Here is a 20817-nt window from a genome sequence, read left to right on the forward strand (position 1 = left end):
CTTTGTGTCCTCGTATGTTTATTACACCAGAGATGCATAAAGTAATATTTAAGATAATAGCTAGCAACTGGCAAACAGTGCACAACTGGCAAACAGCATAGTGTCAATGAACTCAATATTTATTGAGTTTTATTATCGTTATATTATTATTATATTAGTTATATTATTATTTATTATCGCCCTCCAGGTTCCCTTGGAGAGTTCATCAATGAGCTTGACGCCCTGATAAGTTCCTTTCCTGAGGATGGCTCACCTCTCACAGTTCTGGGTGACTTTAACCTCCCCACGTCTACCTTTGACTCATTCCTCTCTGCCTCCTTCTTTCCACTCCTCTCCTCTTTTGACCTCACCCTCTCACCTTCCCCCCCTACTCACAAGGCAGGCAATACGCTTGACCTCATCTTTACTAGATGCTGTTCTTCCACTAATCTCATTGCAACTCCCCTCCAAGTCTCCGACCACTACCTTGTATCCTTTTCCCTCTCGCTCTCATCCAACACTTCCCACACTGCCCCTACTCGGATGGTATCGCGCCGTCCCAACCTTCGCTCTCTCTCCCCCGCTACTCTCTCCTCTTCCATCCTATCATCTCTTCCCTCTGCTCAAACCTTCTCCAACCTATCTCCTGACTCTGCCTCCTCAACCCTCCTCTCCTCCCTTTCTGCATCCTTTGACTCTCTATGTCCCCTATCCTCCAGGCCGGCTCGGTCCTCCCCTCCTGCTCCGTGGCTCGACGACTCATTGCGAGCTCACAGAACAGGGCTCCGGGCAGCCGAGCGGAAATGGAGGAAAACTCGCCTCCCTGCGGACCTGGCATCCTTTCACTCCCTCCTCTCTACATTCTCCTCTTCTGTCTCTGCTGCTAAAGCCAATTTCTACCACTCTAAATTCCAAGCATCTGCCTCTAACCCTAGGAAGCTCTTTGCCACCTTCTCCTCCCTCCTGAATCCTCCTCCCCCTCCTCCCCCCTCCTCCCTCTCTGCTGATGACTTTGTCAACCATTTTGAAAAGATGGTCGACGACATCCGATCCTCGTTTGCTAAGTCAAACGACACCGCTGGTTCTGCTCACACTGCCCTACCCTGTGCTTTGACCTCTTTCTCCCCTCTCTCTCCAGATGAAATCTCGCGTCTTGTGACGGCCGGCCGCCCAACAACCTGCCCGCTTGACCCTATCCCCTCCTCTCTTCTCCAGACCATTTCCGGAGACCTTCTCCCTTACCTCACCTCGCTCATCAACTCATCCTTGACCGCTGGCTACGTCCCTTCCGTCTTCAAGAGAGCGAGAGTTGCACCCCTTCTGAAAAAACCTACACTCGATCCCTCCGATGTCAACAACTACAGACCAGTATCCCTTCTTTCTTTTCTCTCCAAAACTCTTGAACGTGCCGTCCTTGGCCAGCTCTCCTGCTATCTCTCTCAGAATGACCTTCTTGATCCAAATCAGTCAGGTTTCAAGACTAGTCATTCAACTGAGACTGCTCTTCTCTGTGTCACGGAGGCGCTCCGCACTGCTAAAGCTAACTCTCTCTCCTCTGCTCTCATCCTTCTAGACCTATCGGCTGCCTTTGATACTGTGAACCATCAGATCCTCCTCTCCACCCTCTCCGAGCTGGGCATCTCCGGCGCGGCCCACGCTTGGATTGCGTCCTACCTGACAGGTCGCTCCTACCAGGTGGCGTGGCGAGAATCTGTCTCCGCACCACGTGCTCTCACCACTGGTGTCCCCCAGGGCTCTGTTCTAGGCCCTCTCCTATTCTCGCTATACACCAAGTCACTTGGCTCTGTCATATCCTCACATGGTCTCTCCTATCATTGCTATGCAGACGACACACAATTAATCTTCTCCTTTCCCCCCTCTGATAACCAGGTGGTGAATCGCATCTCTGCATGTCTGGCAGACATATCAGTGTGGATGACGGATCACCACCTCAAGCTGAACCTCGGCAAGACGGAGCTGCTCTTCCTCCCGGGGAAGGACTGCCCGTTCCATGATCTCGCCATCACGGTTGACAACTCCATTGTGTCCTCCTCCCAGAGTGCTAAGAACCTTGGCGTGATCCTGGACAACACCCTGTCGTTCTCAACTAACATCAAGGCGGTGACCCGTTCCTGTAGGTTCATGCTCTACAACATTCGCAGAGTACGACCCTGCCTCACGCAGGAAGCGGCGCAGGTCCTAATCCAGGCACTTGTCATCTCCCGTCTGGATTACTGCAACTCGCTGTTGGCTGGGCTCCCTGCCTGTGCCATTAAACCCCTACAACTCATCCAGAACGCCGCAGCCCGTCTGGTGTTCAACTTTCCCAAGTTCTCTCACGTCACCCCGCTCCTCCGCTCTCTCCACTGGCTTCCAGTTGAAGCTCGCATCCGCTACAAGACCATGGTGCTTGCCTACGGAGCTGTGAGGGGAACGGCACCCCCGTACCTTCAGGCTCTGATCAGGCCCTACACCCAAACAAGGGCACTGCGTTCATCCACCTCTGGCCTGCTCGCCTCCCTACCTCTGAGGAAGTACAGTTCCCGCTCAGCCCAGTCAAAACTGTTCGCTGCTCTGGCACCCCAATGGTGGAACAAACTCCCTCACGACGCCAGGTCAGCGGAGTCAATCACCACCTTCCGGAGACACCTGAAACCCCACCTCTTTAAGGAATACCTAGGATAGGATAAAGTAATCCTTCTAACCCCCCCCCCCCCTTAAAAGAGTTAGATGCACTATTGTAAAGTGGTTGTTCCACTGGATATCATAAGGTGAATGCACCAATTTGTAAGTCGCTCTGGATAAGAGCGTCTGCTAAATGACTTAAATGTAAATGTAATGTAAATGTAAATTTAAGGCAATCGCAATACTGCAAACAAAGAAACTATTCATAGATGACATGGTTGGTAGTGCTACCAGTGAAATACTGTACTAAGTGATTTGGAATAAGAACATTTTAACTTTAGGTACCCTATCCATGTAAATATTATATGGCTCATTTCAACATGTGTGCGTTTCATATTGTTGGGGTCAAATACCTATCTTCATTTGGCTTTAGTCTTTGGGCCACCAGTATCGCACGGATGCCTCCAGAGACTGTGTTGTCCTGAGAAGCCTTGAGTGTTAATGGCTCTTTGGCATGAGCCAGGCGAATGAGGCTCATGCCCAGATCTCCAACCCAGGCCTTGTGCTTCCCGGCTGACTTGTCAGACTGGGTCTGTAGTGCCAATCCTTCGGCTAGTGCCGACATGCATACGGCATCAGATGCTTCCGTACCATCCCAGTGTGATGAGTCCTGGCCGATGTAACAGCCCTTACTAAAGCTGATGCCCTGCATGTAGACCAGGTTGAACTCCAGAGGAAGAGCCACCCCGGGAGGAAGGTCCTTCACTCCCTCGGGAAGTCCTAGGAGAAACCACTAGAGAAATATTATAGGGTTATTACGGGAATAACGTCAATTCAACAGCTATGCTAGCCATATCCCATATCGTATCCTGCAACCATCTTGTCCATATTGTATATGGCATGACAAGTATGTATTGCATAGTGGTGCCTGTGGTAGTCTTCTGTGTTGCCCTGCTGACACCAGTGGTGACCTGTCATTCAGGGCAGGTTGCCTGTTTGGCATGTTATTTTGCCATTAATACATGTTACATATCAGTTTGCAAACAATGTAAAAAAAAATATATATATTTTTTTTGCTTTATTGAGTAAGGCAGCTCCAAAATGCAGGTGTTTCAGCCTAGTTCAGTGATTTCTGTGGTGGTGGGGCAGCCAGAGGAAAATACGTACCGTAGCGGTTGGTAATGTTCTATAGTTGCACTGTGATTGGCTCAATGTTTTGTCACTCATGGGGAAACTACGTCACCGTAAAATATACGGGGAGAGTTCAAAACTTCAAGCCCGTTGGGTGCTGCCATAAAGTTACATTCGAAGTGCCCATCCAAGAAAGGTGAAGGTCATTGGACACAGATAAAATTACGTCAAATCACGTTATATCTACCGTAGCTTTCATTGATCATGTCAACATCATACTTTCAAAACCTTAGCTAGCAAGCTAGCAGTCATCATCATGAATCAAGTCGACAATGTACTGGCAAATCCCTTTTAATCCTTGACATATGAATAGAAATTATGAAGAGAAATTATAGATAAAACGTATCGGTGCTCATCGGCCATTGGACATAAACACTACACAATAGGTTGGAAATCACTAATTCAACAATGAGTGGTTTGGAAGGAATCAGTGGCTAACTGCAAGCATTACAAAGCAATCACTAGCCTGCTATTCAGTGGAGTGGGTGTGTGCTCCAAGTCTGGGTTTAAGGGTCTCTTTTCCAAGCTTAAAAGGATAAACATTCAATATTGGCCATGCTGTCAATCCATAGTGACTTCTGCCGCATTCAAAACAACTGGAATCTCGGAACTGGGAAATCTCATACAAGAAGCGTCACTGCAGTACCTGGATTGAATCCAGGCTGTATCACATCCGGCCGTCATTGGGAGTCCCATAGGGCGGCTCACAATTGGCCAAGTGTCGTCCGGGTTTGGCCGTCATTGTAAATAAGAATTTATTCTTAACTGACTTGCCTAATTAAATAAAGGTTACAAAAAAAAATTAAGCCAGACTTTGATGAAAAAAAATGTATTACAAAATTTGCCCACAAAGGACCGCATTGCCACCTTCCTGTTCAAGTGAGCACAGGTACGGCAACTGCACAGCCCTCAACCGCAAGGATCTCCAGAGGGTGGTGCACCCGATGTCACAGGAAGGCCAAAAGGATTATCACGGACAACAACCACCTGAGCCACTTCCTGTTCACCCCGCTACCATCCAGAAGGCGAGGTCAGTACATGTACATCAAAGCTGGGACCGAGAGACTGAAAAACAGCTACCATCTCAAGAGCATCAGACTGTTAAACAGCCATCACTAACACAGAGAGGCTGCTGCCTACAGACATACTCAAATCATTGGCAACTTTAATAAATGGATCACTAGTCACTTTAAATAATGCCACTTTAATAATGTTTATATATATATATACACTGCTCAAAAAAATAAAGGGAACACTTAAACAACACAATGTAACTCCAAGTCAATCACACTTCTGTGAAATCAAACTGTCCACTTAGGAAGCAACACTGATTGACAATAAATGTCACATGCTGTTGTGCAAATGGAATAGACAAAAGGTGGAAATTATAGGCAATTAGCAAGACACCCCCAATAAAGGAGTGATTCTGCAGGTGGTGACCACAGACCACTTCTCAGTTCCTATGCTTCCTGGCTGATGTTTTGGTCACTTTTGAATGCTGGCGGTGCTCTCACTCTAGTGGTAGCATGAGACGGAGTCTACAACCCACACAAGTGGCTCAGGTAGTGCAGCTCATCCAGGATGGCACATCAATGCGAGCTGTGGCAAGAAGGTTTGCTGTGTCTGTCAGCGTAGTGTCCAGAGCATGGAGGCGCTACCAGGAGACATGCCAGTACATCAGGAGACGTGGAGGAGGCTGTAGGAGGGCAACAACCCAGCAGCAGGACCGCTACTATCACAATTCCAGTGGGACAGAAGTTTACATACTAAGTTGACTGTGCCTTTAAACAGCTTGGAAAATTCCAGAAAATAATGTCATGGCTTTAGAAGCTTCTGATAGGTTAATTGACATACTTTGAGTCAATTGGAGGTGTGCTTGTGGATGTATTTCCGGGCTTACCTTCAAACTCAGTGCCTCTTTGCTTAACATCATGGGAAAATCAAAAGAAATCAGCCAAGACCTCAGAAAAAAAATTGTAGACCTCCACAAGTCTGGTTCATCCTTGGGAGCAATTTCCAAAAGCCTGAAGGTACCACGTTCATCTGTACAAACAATAGTACGCAAGTATAAACACCATGGGGCCACGCAGCCGTCATACCGCTCAGGAAGTCGATGCGTTCTGTCTCCTAGAGATGAACGTACTTTGGTGCGAAAAATGCAAATCAATCCCAGAACAACAGCAAAGGACCTTGTGAAGATGCTGGAGGAAACAGATACAAAAATATCTATATCCACAGTAAAACAAGTCCTATATCGACATAACCTGAAAGGCCTCTCAGCAAGGAAGAAGCCACTGCTTCAAAACCGCCATAAAAAAGCCAGACTACGGTTTGCAACTGCACATGGGGACAAAGATCGTACTTTTTGGAGAAATGTCCTCTGGTCTGATGAAACAAAAATAGAACTGTTTGACCATAATGACCATCAATGTGTTTGGAGGAAAAAGGGGGGAGGCCTGCAAGCCAAAGAACACCATCCCAACCGTGAAGCACGGGGGTGGCAGCATCATGTTGTGGGGGTGCTTTGCTGCAGGAGGGACTGGTGCGCTTCACAAAATAGATGGCATCATGAGGGAGGAAAATTATGTGGATATATTGAAGCAACGTCTCAAGACATCAGTCAGGAAGTTAAAGCTTGGTCACAAATGGGTCTTCCAAATGGACAATGACCCCAAGCACTTCCAAAGTTGTGCAAAATGGCTTAAGTACAACAAAGTCAAGGTATTGGAGTGGCTATCACAAATCCCTGACCTCAGTCCTATGGAAAATTTGTGGGCAGAACTGAAAAAGCATGTCCGAGCAAGGAGGCCTACAAACCTGATTCAGTTACACCAGCTCTGTCTAGAGGAATGGGCCAAAATTCACCCAACTTATTGTGGGAAGCTTGTGGACGGCTACACTAAACGTTTGACGCAAGTTAAACAATTTAAAGGCAATGCTACCAAATACTAATTGAGTGTATGTAAACTTCTGACCCACTGGGAGTGTGATGAAATAAATAAAAGCTGAAATAAATCATTCTCTCTACTATTATTCTGACATTTCACATTCTTAAAATAAAGTGGTGATCCTAACTGACCTAAGACAGGGAATTTTTACTAGGATTAAATGTCAGGAATTGTGAAACTGAGTTTAAATGTATTTGGCTAAGGTGTATGTAAACTTCCAACTTCAACTGTATGTGACCAATACAACTTGATTTATAGTCTGTTTTAGAGAAATGTCATCATCGAATATTGTAAGAGCTTTCAGTGCCTGCTTATATCCTACGGATCTGACTTGGTGTACAGGGAGAATACTGTAAGAACGGCCCATGTTCTGAATTCTGTCGTTGTACGTTTCAAAAGTGCTGAACAAATAGTTATATTGACTATGTCCGTCCTAGCTCGCTCATTAAAGTCTTAATCAAAAATACGGATTGCCTTTTAGAGTTTGTACATCTCAATTGTCAGTAGAAACCACATTTGTTTAAGCAAGTCAGCCATATCAGCTATGTTTTTTAAAGGCAGTGTAACGATCTTCATCTGGGGAAAGAGAGGACCAAAGCGCAGCGTGGTAAGTGTTCATGATGAATCTTTAATAGAACAAACTGAACACTGAGATACAAAACAACAAAGTGAACTACTGAAAACCGAAACAGTTCCGTGTGGAACACACAGACACGGAAGACAACCACCCACGAAACCCAGGTGAAAAAAGGCTACCTAAGTATGATTCTCAATCAGAGACAACTAACGACACCTGCCTCTGATTGAGAATCATACCAGGCCAAACGAAAAAACCAACATAGAAACAGAAACATAGATAACCCACCCAACTCACGCCCTGACCATACTAAAACAAAGAAATAACAAAAGAACTAAGGTCAGAACGTGACAGGCAGTAAATGAGGCTGAATGAACTATTTTGCTGCCAGACAAGGCTCTGCTGACAGCCAGGTGTAGTAGTGATAAAGATTCACTCCATGGTACTGAAAAAAAGTTATTCTATTGGGACAGCTTTCTGTAGGACCTAACAGTTTGTGGGCACCGTTTCTCACTGTTATAGTTCATACAGAGTTTGCCCCACCAAGATTTACATGCTAAAATAGCCACTTGCTGACAGACACGATGGAATAATTTGCAGAGTTCTCGGATCTTCCTCCCACATCAGAGTGTTTCTGGGGAAGTGAGATCTGGCTTGGGCCTCCCCTGGCTTGGGCCTCCCCTGGCTTGGGCCTCCCCTGGCTTGGGGCTGTTCCCTGCAAGGATGCAAACTGGTGAGGGCCCAGGAGCAAGATAAAGGAGCAAGATAAATAAATAAATACAATATGGGGATGAGGTAGGTAGATATATGGGCTGTTTACAGATGGTCTATGTACAGGTGCAGTGATCTGTGAGCTGCTCTGACAGCTGGTGCTTAAAGCTAGTGAGGGAGATATGAGTCTCCAGCTTCAGAGATTTTTGAAGTTCGTTCCAGTCATTGGCAGCAGAGAACTGGAAGGAAAGACGACCAAAGGAGGAATTGGCTTTGGGGGTGGCCAGTGAGATATACCTGCTGGAGTGCGTGCTACGAGTGGGTGCTGCTATGGTGACCAGTGAGCTGAGACTTGTAGATAACCTGTAGCCAGTGGGTTTGGCGACGAGTATGAAGCGAGGGCCAACCAACGAGAGCGTACAGGTCGCAATGGTGAGTAGTGTATGGGGCTTTGGTGACAAAACGGATGGCACTGTGATAGACTGCATCCAATTTGTTGAGTAGAGTGTTGGAGGCTATTTTATAGATGACATCACCGAAGTCGAGGATCGGTAGGATGGTCAGTTTTACGAGGGTATGTTTGGCAGCATGAGTGAAGGACGCTTTGTTGCAATATAGGAAGCCGGTTCTAGATTTAATTTTGGATTGGAGATGCTTAATGTGAGTCTGGAAGGAGAGTTTACAGTCTAACCAGACACCTAGGTATTTGTAGTTGTCCACGTATTCTAAGTCAGAGCCGTCCAGAGTAGTGATGCTGGACGGGCGAGCAGGTGCAGGCAGTGATCGATTGAATAGCATGCATTTAGTTTTACTTGCGTTTAAGAGCAGTTGGAGGCCACGGAAGGAGAGTTGTATGGCATTGAAGCTCGTCTGGAGGGTTGTTAACACAGTGTCCAAAGAAGGGCCAGAGGTATACAGACTGGTGTCGTCTGCGTAGAGGTGGATCAGAGACTCACCAGCAGCAAGAGCGACATCATTGATGTATACAGAGAAGAGAGTCGGCCCGAGAATTGAACCCTGTGGCACCCCCATAGAGACTGCCAGAGGTCCGGACAACAGGCCCTCCGATTTGACACACTGAACTCTATCAGAGAAGAAGTTGGTAAACCAGGCAAGGCAAACATTTCAGAAACCAAGGCTGTCGAGTCTGCCAATAAGAATGTGGTGATTGACAGAGTCGAAAGCCTTGGCCAGGTCGATGAATACGGCTGCACAGTAATGTCTCTTATCGATGGCGGTTATGATGTCGTTTAGGAACTTGAGCGTAGCTGAGGTGCACCCATGACCAGCTCTGAAACCAGATTGCATAGCGGAGAAGTTACGAGTGAAAATGTGTGTGTGTTATATTAAACATAGAGGAGGGGTAAAATGTAGGCAAGCAACTACTAGTCGAATAAGACATGGGAGAGATGTCGAATTTTGGCAAAAAATATTTATTTATAGACTAATACACTTGAAACAAATAGCCAAACTCAAAACTGGGGACATTACTAGGGCTTCCCACGCGATCAAACCGACATAAAAAATCTAATGAAACGCAGCTTAACGTGATCAGAAATCTCAACTAGCAAGCAAGTTGCAGCGATGAAGAATATAGTGCGTGCGCGTTCACGCGAAGGTAGGGGGGAGATTTTCTGCACAACACCGGCAAGGAGTCGTATACCAGTTAATACTATAGCGAATTGGTTAGGTTACTAACGTTAGCTGTCTGACTTTATTAGCCAGCTAATTTTCACACAATAAACTCTGTTATTTGATCAGCTAAGCAGGCTAATGTTGCTCAACATTTCTCTGGCTAGCTAAGGCTTCTCACTTACCTCTTCGTTATCGTTCAGGGAACGCGCTGCTGTAACTGCCTTTGCACTATCTGCTGTCTTTCCATAGCGCACGCTGATCCAATAACTAGCAAATTGGTTGTCTCTTGTCTCTTCAGTCGTGTGCAGCATTCTGTTGTTATGTGAACAATTGGCTGAGCCTTGGATACAGCCAGTATTGCTCCGAAGGTGCAGCACTCGTTCGCTTACAGCCAGTAATGATCCAACCCCCTCCCACACAAACTTTTGTCATCGGATCTACACCATTCACGTAGGTCACCTATTTTGGAATCAAAACGGCGAATTTTGCCGAAAGGTGACTAGTTTGCATCCCTGTCCATGAGGCAACACAGCCAATAGAAAAAGCTCTGGACGGGCTGATCTTCACCTGACGGCAGATTTTTATAAACCTTCAAATGTTTAAAAAGTGTGTATTTTATGGTGTTGTCACACTTGACGAGAACACCACAACCCACTTCTGCTTCTTTCAATCTAAATAACAATAGGAGAAAGAACATGTCAACCATCATATGGGGGTGCTTCAAATGAATATCATGCCTGGGTTTCTAGTAGCTAACTTGAATTGAAACATTATCTAACTGCTGCACACCAGTGAAGGCTGGTGACTTGAAAAATTTAGAAGGATTGGAGACCCACGGTATAGGCGCGGAAGGCACGGAGACCACAAAGCGTGTTTCAAAAATCGACAAACACTAATTATTTTAACCTAAAGCATTTAATAAAGCCATTTAGGGTAGAATATTATGGGGAATGGGAATGAGTGGGCTACTTACACAGTGTTGGAAAGGGATCACAGCGCAGTAATTGATTGAGGGTATGAGGCATGAGTTGAGGTGTTCAGAGGCTTGACCAGTGCAGGACAGGATTTGACTGGGAAGACAAAAAACAATAACACCAGACACTACACAGTTAGACAAAAGGGCTAAGAATGAGTTAGTCCAAGCAAGGAGTAAAATCATTGGTGTGTAATAATGTGATTGTGTATGTGATTGACTCTACATACAGTAATGAGAGAATATTGATAGCGGTACTCACAGTATTTGGAAGGGAAACATTCAATGTGCCAGTGGATGAGCGGACACATGAGACGTGGCTTCAGTTCATGTTGACAATGGTAGTGGAGTGGAGTAGACATCACCTCTTAATCAGGGAACATGAGGGGACAGCTGTAAAATACAAATAGCAGATACATTCCATTACAACGGCGCCATCGTAGGTTTGGACAACGAGTTTTTCTGAAGTTAAACTCAGACATCTCCAAATTCACAAAGTCAAACACAGACTGCGCATCTCGCCCACTTGACACATCAAAGTAGCCCAAGAAATGTTCCTGAATAAAGCCCTGATCATCCACATACCTGACGATAACTGACACCTGCAAGCAGACTGGTGTCACCACAGGTCCCAGAGCAGTGGGGCAATTTTTACCCCCTGGGGCCTGGAGTTTTTCCTTATACGTTAACCTAACTAGGAAAATTCTGGAACCTATAAAAGGTATGACAGTGATTAATCAGTTGTAAAAAGCTTTTATATGGGCTATGATAGGACCATTTTTTCCTATAAAACTGTATAGGCATTTTAGCCAGCCTATTTTAGCCAGCTTTATTTTTAATATAATCTAGATTTGATCACATTCACATTTTCTCCTGACAAACAAATGGACTATAAATACAGGACGTTATCAATTAGTTGGCCCTGTACAGATGGACAGGGCGCATAGGCTGTTATGCAGCTGCTCTTATTAGTAGCCTACAGTTGATAAGACGGGAAAAAAAGTATTGTTTTCATCCCATACAGCATGTCAGATTTCTAATGTTTAGGTGTAGCCTAGGCTGCAGCAACATTTATGTCATTAGTTTTTGCTTGTGTCTGTCTGGAGTGATTATTTTCATCTTTGCTAAATAAATACAAGAGGAAAGTGCAAAGCCTACTTGAGCTCACGCAAATAAATGCGTCAACCTATCTCTGTAATCAAACTTTTAACGGATGATGCGATGGAAGATATCAAATCATTCAGAATTGTTTTCGACATCCCAGAAAAGATGTTCAGTATGTAAAGCATTGTGAAGTGCAGTTACAGGCGGCTTGATGAAAGGCTCCCTGTTAATTAACCAGCTATACATTTGATACAAGTTGGTATTGAACGCCCTCACCTTTTCATCCTTCTTCATGAAATCAATCTTAGGCAGAGATCGAACCTCGTTATAATACATAGAACCCCCATAATGCTCTGTGGCACAATCCCGATGCCACATACTAGGTTCATTCTCTGATCCTTCTATGATTGGATGGACATGTCATGACGTGGCCCTCTTTGGGTGTAGAAAGTACCCTCCCTCTCTTTCTTACCACCTCTCTCTCCCTCCTACACCCAGGCTCTGTTATCTCCTGTCGTAAATTCCATGAGGAGACTCTCGTCCCCCCCGGCCATGCGGTATAGAGAGAGGGTTCACAGTAGAACAAAGGAACTTATTCTACCTCACAGAACTTGAGAACTGACCAATATGTTTTGGAGAAAGTGTAAACGGTCGGTGGAGAATCCAGCTACGACCGGTCCATTTTGTTTAATGTTGGTGACCTCATGAGAGACAATACAGCCACATTACCATAACTCTGTTTATACAAGTCTCCGTTATGAGATTTGCATCTAATTATTGTATAAAATTAATGAGTAAAGATTAAACTATTTGTGAAATTATGTAATGTGATTTTAAACTGTTTAATGAAAGAGAATCCAATTCCCTTTAAAGTTTAACTAAGTCATTGGCCCACTCCATGAGCACAGCCATTGATCTGGCATCATTGGACAGCCTTTTCTGCTGTTCCGAATATAACCCCCACCTGGAGAAGCCCACTTCAGACCATGCGTACATCGATTACCGAGAGGGCTAAGGTTTGAGTAGAGACCATGCATTCTGAGGCAGCTAAGGTTGTAACGGTTAACCAAACCACGTGGAGCATTGGCTACACTGGTGGAAATTATTCAACTCTGAGACTATCGATACCGACAGAATAAGAGCAAATCTTCGATACTAATTACTAGTCTGCAGCTATAATTTATGTCGACCTGGAATGCGAAGACCGACAACCGCCGAAACATCTATCTACAAGAATATTTCTGAATGGGACTCTGAAGTATCCATTCTAACCACGAAAGACTCCAGGGACGCAAAGAGAAGTTCAGATGAACTTTTCAACAGAAAGACTGACGATTCCAACAGAGATCACGACGACACACTGAGCGTAAATATATATATATTGATTGCAATTATTCCCGAATGAGTGAGCGTTCATGTGCAAAGGATTAGCATTTCAATTAATATAATTATCAACTGTGTAGTGTCTTTTGTCTTTCGCGCCCTTCTCAGTCTCTTTGTCTACCAAGCCGCCATATCGGTTTAGCCCACTAGGGAACATCCCCTATCATTTCCTTGTAACCATATCTACTTTGTTTGCTTGTTTATGCATTTCTGCGATTATTTAGTTAGTTAGTAAATAAATGATTGATACAATTGATGTATGGATGATTCATAGTGAAGGCTGGGTTCGTGCAGATAACCAACAATTTACAACGTTTGGAATGAGACTAACGTGAGGTAAAGAATAATTAATTAATTAAAAGACTAATTGATCCAATATTAAAATATCTGAAGAGTTATATTAGGAAAATTATAACTTTGTGATCTGAAGATTTTCCTTGGTACCCCGACTTCCTAGTCAATTAAATGTACATGATTAGTTTAATCACGTAATAATAATTACAGAGAATTGATTTGATAAAATATCAGTCTTCACTGATGCCAAAGACATGACAGACAACATGTCAATTCATTCTGCAAAAGCTTTGATTGGTTGGAGGACGTCCTTCGGAAGTCGTCATAATTACCATGTAAGTCTATGGAAGGGGGTGAGGCCTACCAGCCTCCTAGGTTTTGTATTGAAGCCAATGTAGCCAGAGGAGAACGGAAGCTAGCTGACCTCCGGCTACACCATGTCCTCCGGCTACACCATGGTGCTGGCCTCGGCAGTGCTGTTGAAGTTAATGTAGACCTTCATTGCAAAACAGTATATTTTAACCAATTATTTGGTGATATATGAACATACAGTATTTAGTATAGTTTAATCTAAAAAGGATAACTTTTTAAATGTTTCACTATTTTATTTTTATGAAATTTCACTGAAGAGGATGGTCCTCCCCTTCCTCCTCTGAGGAGCCTCCACTGCTGCACACTAACTTTAGTGTGTAATTCAATGGCTAGATAAGCAAGCTACGCCCATAAATGAGGTTCTGGTGTAAACATGTCAGTAACAGCATACAATAAAAAGGCATTAGTTGAGTGCATTTCCATGTAACCTTACCTGTATACTACCGTTCAAAAGTTTCTGGTTACTTAGAAATGTCCTTGTTTTTGAAAGAAAAGGAAAAAAAATTATCCATTTAAATTAACATCAAATTGATCAGAAATACAGTGTAGACATTGTTAATGTTGTAAATGACTATTGTAGCTGGAAACGGCAGATTTGTTATGGAATATCTACATGGGCGTACAGAGGCACATTATCAGCAACCATCACTCCTGTGTTCCAATGGCACGTTGTGTTAAGTAATTGGTCAAGTAAGCGAAAAGTGTGATTGCAGTTGTTGGACTTGATGTTATTCTGTACTTTATACATATAGCGTGTGTGTGTGTGTGTGTATGTCCGTGTGTATGTGTGTGTGTGTGTGGTTATTTCTATGCAATGACATATAATTAGAGACACACCAAGCATTTTCATCTAGGTTTATTTAAAAAATAAAATAAAACACAGGAACAATCTTAACCATTTGAGGCACTTTGGAGTATCATAATGCTAAAGGCAGAATTATGTATCTACAACAAACAACTTGATTAATTTACACTAGCTATGTTTCCATCAACTTGGCCAGAGATTTTTTTGGTCGACATTTAGAAAGTTTGCATCAAAAATAAATGCAACAATTGGCTGAAAACCAGCAGGCTCCAGACCTCGTAGGGTAAGAGTTGAGTACCCCTGACCTAGAGTGTCAGACACAAATTAAATGGTTGAAGTGTTTCTATTATCCATTTAGGCAAATTGCGCATTAATAAATTGCCTGTATGCCCTTCCATCTATCTGTTTCATGTCTCAGGTAGCCCGCAAAACCCAGCATGGATAGTATGTAAGAATTTACTAATATTTGCCATTTCTAATCATCCTAATTTGCCAACGTATCGCCACGGTCCGTGCAATGGTAGAACGTGCACTCTTGAAGAAAAAAAAATATTGGATGGTGATACTTGGGTAACACTTTACTTAACAGCCAGTGTCATAACACATTATGACACGGTCATAACCATGTCATAATATGTCATAACAGCTTCTAACCTGTCATAATATGGTCATAACACTGTCATGACCAATATATTTACACCTGTTGTGACATATATTGCATAATTTTATGGCTGGTTAACACCCCTACTCTTATGATAAGAGAGTCATGACACCCATTTAAAAATCCACCCTTGTCGAACAGATAAAAATGTTGTCGATCTTTCGAACATTTCTCCTATGGCTGCCGTTTCCATTAAATGTGTCGCAATGTTTTTGTTGTTGTTGCAACATTGCTTTTGCCTAATAAATCTGGGTAAATGGAAACCTTCCTTCGGAAAGTTTTAAAGGCCCAGTGCAGTCAAAATTCCGTATATCCTGTGTTTATATCATATTGTACAACACAGCTGATGAAACTTAAGACTATAAAAGTGGGACTTAACTTGAGTCATCGCGCTCTAGCGACTCCTTTAGGCGGGCCGAGCGCTTGCAGACTCACTGCTGTTGTCAGTTTAAAAGTGTTTCCTCCGACACATTGATGCAGCTGGCTTCCGGGTTAAGCGAGCAAGTGTTGAGGCGTGGCTTGGCAGGTCATGTTTCGGAGGACGCGTCAGTTGACCTTTGCCTCTCCCAAGCCCGTTGGGGAGTTGCAGCGATGAGACAAGATCGAAACCAAACAAGGGGGGTCTATTGTGATAGGTGAGATGGGCTGAGAGTGGCTGAGGGGTTGGATTAAAGAATTTATGTTTGGTAATGTATTATTGTTATGTGATTGCTTTATATAAAAGTACGATGTATGTAAAATGTGTATGCAAAATGTGTATGTAAAATGTATGTATATGTAGCAGAAAAGTTGTAAAAAAAAGAAAAAGATATGTGTCCTCCAAAGATGGGTTAATAATAAAATATATATACATTTTTAATATCATGAAATTGGGGAGAAAAGGGGAGTAAAAAATTAATTAAATGCTTTTCTTTTTCAAGACAGATAACTAAATATAAGAAAATATGGAGTCAACTTAAACTTATGAGGATATACACTGAGTGTACTAAATATTAAGGACACCTGCTCTTTCCATGACATAGACTGACCAGGTGAAACCAGGGGAAAGATATGATCCCTTATTGATGTCACTTGTTAAATCCACATCAATCAGTGTACGGTGCCTTGCAAAAGTATTCATCCCCCTTGGCGTTTTCCTATTTTGTTGCATTACAACCTGTCATTTAACTGGATTTTTATTTGGATTTCATGTAATGGACATACACAAATAGTCCAAATTGGTGAAGTGAAGTGAAAAAAATTGCTTGTTTCAAAAAAATAAAACATTTAAATGGAAAAGTGGTACGTGCATATGTATTCACCCCCTTTGCTATGAAGCCCCTAAATAAGATCTGGTGCAACCAATTACCTTCAGAAGTCACATAATTACTTAGATTGCACACAGGTGGACTTTATTTAAGTGTCACATGATCTGTCACATGATCTCAGTATATGTACACCTGTTCTGAAAGGCCACATAGTCTGCAACACCAATAAGAAAGGGGAACCAACAAGCAAGCAGCACCATGAAGACCAAGGAGCTCTCCAAACAGGTCAGGGACAAGTTGTGGAGAAGTACAGATCTCGGTTGAGTTATAAAAAATATCAGAAACTTTGAACATCCCACGGAGCACCATTAAATCCATTATTAAAAAATGGAAAGAATATGGCATCACAACAAACCTGCCAAGAGAGGGCCGCCCACCAAAACTCACAGACCAGGCAAGGACGGCATTAATCAGAGAGGCAACAAAGAGACCAAATATTACCCTGAAGGAGCTGCAAAGCTCCACAGCAGAGATTGGAGTATTTGTTCATAGGACCACTTTAAGCCGTTCACTACACAGAGCTGTGCTTTACAGAAGAGTGTCCAGAAAAAAGTAATTGCTTGAAGAGAAAAATAAGCAAAGGTGTTTGGTATTTGCCAAAATGCATGTGGGAGACTCCCCAAACATATGGAAGAAGGTACTCTGGTCAGATGAGACTAAAAGTGAGCTTTTTGGCCATCAAGAAAAACGCAATGTCTGGAAAAAACCCAACACCTCTCATCACCCCGAGAACACCATCCCTGTGGGGATGTTTTTCATCGGCAGGGACTGGGAAACTGGTCAGAATTGAAGAATTAATACAGGGAAATTCTTGAGGGAAACCTGTTTCAGTCTTCCGGAGATTTGAGACTGGGACGGAGGTTCACCTTCGAGCAGGACAATGACCCTAGGCATTCTGCTAAAACAACACTTGAGTGGTTTAAGGGAAACATTTAAATGTCTTGGAATGGCCTAGTCAAAGCCCAGACCTCAATCCAATTGAGAATCTGTGGTATGACTTAAAGATTGCTGTATACCAGCGGAACCCATCCAACTTGAAGGAGCTGGAGCAGTTTTGACTTGAAGAATGGGCAAAAATCCCAGTGGCTAGATGTGCCAAGCTTATAGAGGCATACCCCAAGAGACTTGCATCTGCAATTGCTGCAAAAGGTGGCTCTAACAAAATATTGACTTTGGGGGGAGGGGGGGGGGGGTGAATAGTTATGCACGCTCAAGTTTTCTGTTTTGTCTTATTTCTTGATTGTTTCACAATAAAACATATTTTGCATCTTCAAAGTGGTCTTCATGTTGTGTAAATCAGATGATACAAACCCCCATAAAATCAATTTTAATTCCAGATTGTAAGGCACAAAATAGGAAAATGCCAAGGGGGTGAATACTGTTGCAAGCCACTGTAGATGAAGGGAAAGAAGGATTTTTAAGCCTTGAGACAATTGAGACATTGATTGTGTATGTGTCTCAGACAAAAGATTTAAGTGCCTTCGAACGGGGTGCTGTAGTAGGTGCCAGGCGCACCAGTTTGTGGCAAGAACTGCAACGCTGCTGGATTTTTCATGCTCAACAGTTTCCTGTGTGTATAAAGAATGGTCCACCACCCAAAGACCTATTTGACATAACTGTGGGAAGCATAGGTGTCAACATGGGCCAGCATCCCTGTGGAACACTTTCGACACATTTACATTTATAGATTTTAGTCATTTAGCAAATGGGTGCAACTCAATATTAGGAAAGTGTCCTTAATGTCTTGTTCACTCAGTGTACATCTTCTACTATGTGCAATGTACTGTATATGTACATTGTGTTAAAATGTAGCAAAGTAAATTAATTCATTATTTGCCCCACAAAAACAGCAGAAACTATCAGAAATTGGTCGTTCAAATTTTCAAAACAACAACCTACTTACCTTTTTCTTTCACTTCTTCTTTAACTAATTTATTCCGACACTGCAGAATGCTAAATAAAAATGTAATCTTACAACAAAGCTTTGAAAAGTAGAGTGAAATAAAATCTTACTCTACGGAGAACAGTGTTGCTCAAACTTCTGCTGATGGAACACCATTTGTCCTATAACATTTCACATCTTATCTTTCAACCTAACCCATACATATCCAGCATTTCTTCCTCAAATAAATTATTAATGCATATTTTTTTAAATGTCTTAATACAACTCAAAATTAGTTAAAAGGTTCCAAGTGCAAATCTGAACAGTTAGGAATTTCTAGATTACTTTTCACATTTGGTTCACTGTCCTTTTCTTAAACATCATCAGGATTCAATCGTAGTGCCATTAAAATGTGCTTACCACGGTATTGCTTTTAACTAGTCACAATTTAAAATAGACACACTTGCATATTGTTATAGTTTTAAAGACATTATAAATATATTCTGTCAAATTAATCCAGTTCAAAAGCAAGGTTAAATTAATAATCCCAGTAAAAATAATTCAAAATATATTGCCATCATGGTTCATTTTAAATCTCCCTATATTCGTAAGTAGCTAAAATAAGAAATGTTTGACTAAGCAACATATGCATATATTAACTATGTTCAAGCTATGTTATTTAAAGCACAAAAAGACACCCTAATAATAGGATACACTATTACTGTATTTAGTGATATCTTCATGTCTGTTTTTCCTTTTTATGTTTACCATTGTTTTGATATCGCATGTAAATAGTGCATATTTTGTGTGCTCCTGATCCGACACATCACACTGCTGGTTTCTCCTTGTGACAAAGCTAAATCTATTCAGGCAGTGCAATCGATTCACGCTCCAAAGCTTTTAACTATCTTGTCTCATTTCACATCTTCCATTATCCACAGAATATGGTCCTGGAGATTGAAAATTACTTTTCACTACGATTACTGTACCATGTGAAGTTAATAATTCCTAAATCCATACAGAACTCTTTCCATTTTTTACAACGGTCCCAGCAATCTCTGTAGTGGCTGATTTCGGCCTGGCTCCTTGTTTCTCCTGGGTTGTGTTGACCCTGATTTGCACTGCCATGGTGCTTCCAGGACTACTTGTCCTCGAGGTGGGCTGGTTCTTGTTGGTGTTGTAGGTCTGGAAGGCCATTTCGAGCTGCTCCTGGGCCACCCGTAGGTGGCGGTGCAGGCTGGCCAGGTCCGAGGGGATGTTGTCATCTGGACTGGTGCACTCTTGTTTATGTTCCTGGACATCGTTGGCCATGTTCTGCTCATGGTGCATAATTAGACTGTTGGGGATAATCCGGTTGGGCCTGTCTGACTTCATGACCAGGTTGTACCCGGGGGGAGAGGCGGGGATGTTATGGGAGTACGGGTAACTATACGAGGGCTGTCGACCCCCCTGATTCCTCCTCTTGCGGAGAGTGTCTCGGAATGTTCCAATGCTCAAGTGGAACATCTCACACACGTTGAGGAGCAGGCAGAGGCAGCTGACGACATACATGATGAGCAGGAAGATGGTCTTCTCCGTCGGCCGAGAAATAAAGCAGTCTACATTGTGGGGACAGGGCACCTTATTGCACACATATGATGAATTAACACGGAAGCCATAGAGAAGATACTGGCCCACCAGGAAGCCGATCTCAAACACGGCCCTGGACAGTAGCTGAAGGACATAGATTCTCATCAGGCCCTCTTGCATGATCCGCCGGCGGCCGTCATGTTTCTGCGGCTTGTCCGGCTCAGGCTTGACTTCTTGAGCTTCCACCATCTCCTCCTGGTAGATCATAGGCTCTGCATTGTTGTCCTCATCCTCCTCCAGCACCTCCTCAAGCGGGTGGCTTTCCGTCCACCTTTGAGCATGAATGAGCTTCTTCCGGCGGTGGAACTTCCGGCGCTCCAACTCGGAGGTGCGGGCTATCTTGTGGATGGCGTAGCCCAGGTACATTACCGAGGGGGTGGAGATCATGATGATCTGGAAAACCCAGAAGCGGACATGTGAGAGTGGGGCGAAGGCATCGTAGCACACGTTGTCACAACCGGGCTGCTTGGTGTTACAGGTGAACTTGGTCTGCTCGTCAGAGTAGATGGACTCGCCCCCCACAGCGGTCAGCACAATGCGGAATATGATGAGCACCGTGAGCCACACTTTCCCCACAAAGGTGGAATGGTTGTGGATCTCTTCCAGAAGACGCGTGAGAAAGCTCCAGCTCATGGTGGTCATAGAGGCTTTTCAACTAGAATCTGGAAACACATAAAAAGTATAATTAAGGGTTTAGTTGAATAAAAGAGATACAAGAACTAACAGAACTAGACACAACTC

General features: G+C 43.3%; 1 protein-coding gene across 2 annotated transcripts in view; it reads right to left on the reverse strand.

Moving 5' to 3' along the window:
• Window positions 1–14633: 14633 nt before the first annotated feature.
• Window positions 14634–20817, reverse strand: part of LOC139560061 (gap junction gamma-1 protein-like) — a 42771-nt gene continuing 36587 nt past the window's right edge. For both annotated transcript variants that reach the window (XM_071376553.1, XM_071376554.1), the window contains exon 2: window positions 14634–20738. In XM_071376553.1, the coding sequence (XP_071232654.1) occupies window positions 19456–20718 (1263 nt within the window). In that variant the 5' untranslated portion in view covers window positions 20719–20738 and the 3' untranslated portion in view covers window positions 14634–19455. The remainder of the gene's footprint in view (window positions 20739–20817) is intronic.

The sequence above is a fragment of the Salvelinus alpinus genome, chromosome 30, assembly GCF_045679555.1.
Source record: "Salvelinus alpinus chromosome 30, SLU_Salpinus.1, whole genome shotgun sequence".
Classification (NCBI taxonomy): domain Eukaryota; kingdom Metazoa; phylum Chordata; class Actinopteri; order Salmoniformes; family Salmonidae; genus Salvelinus; species Salvelinus alpinus.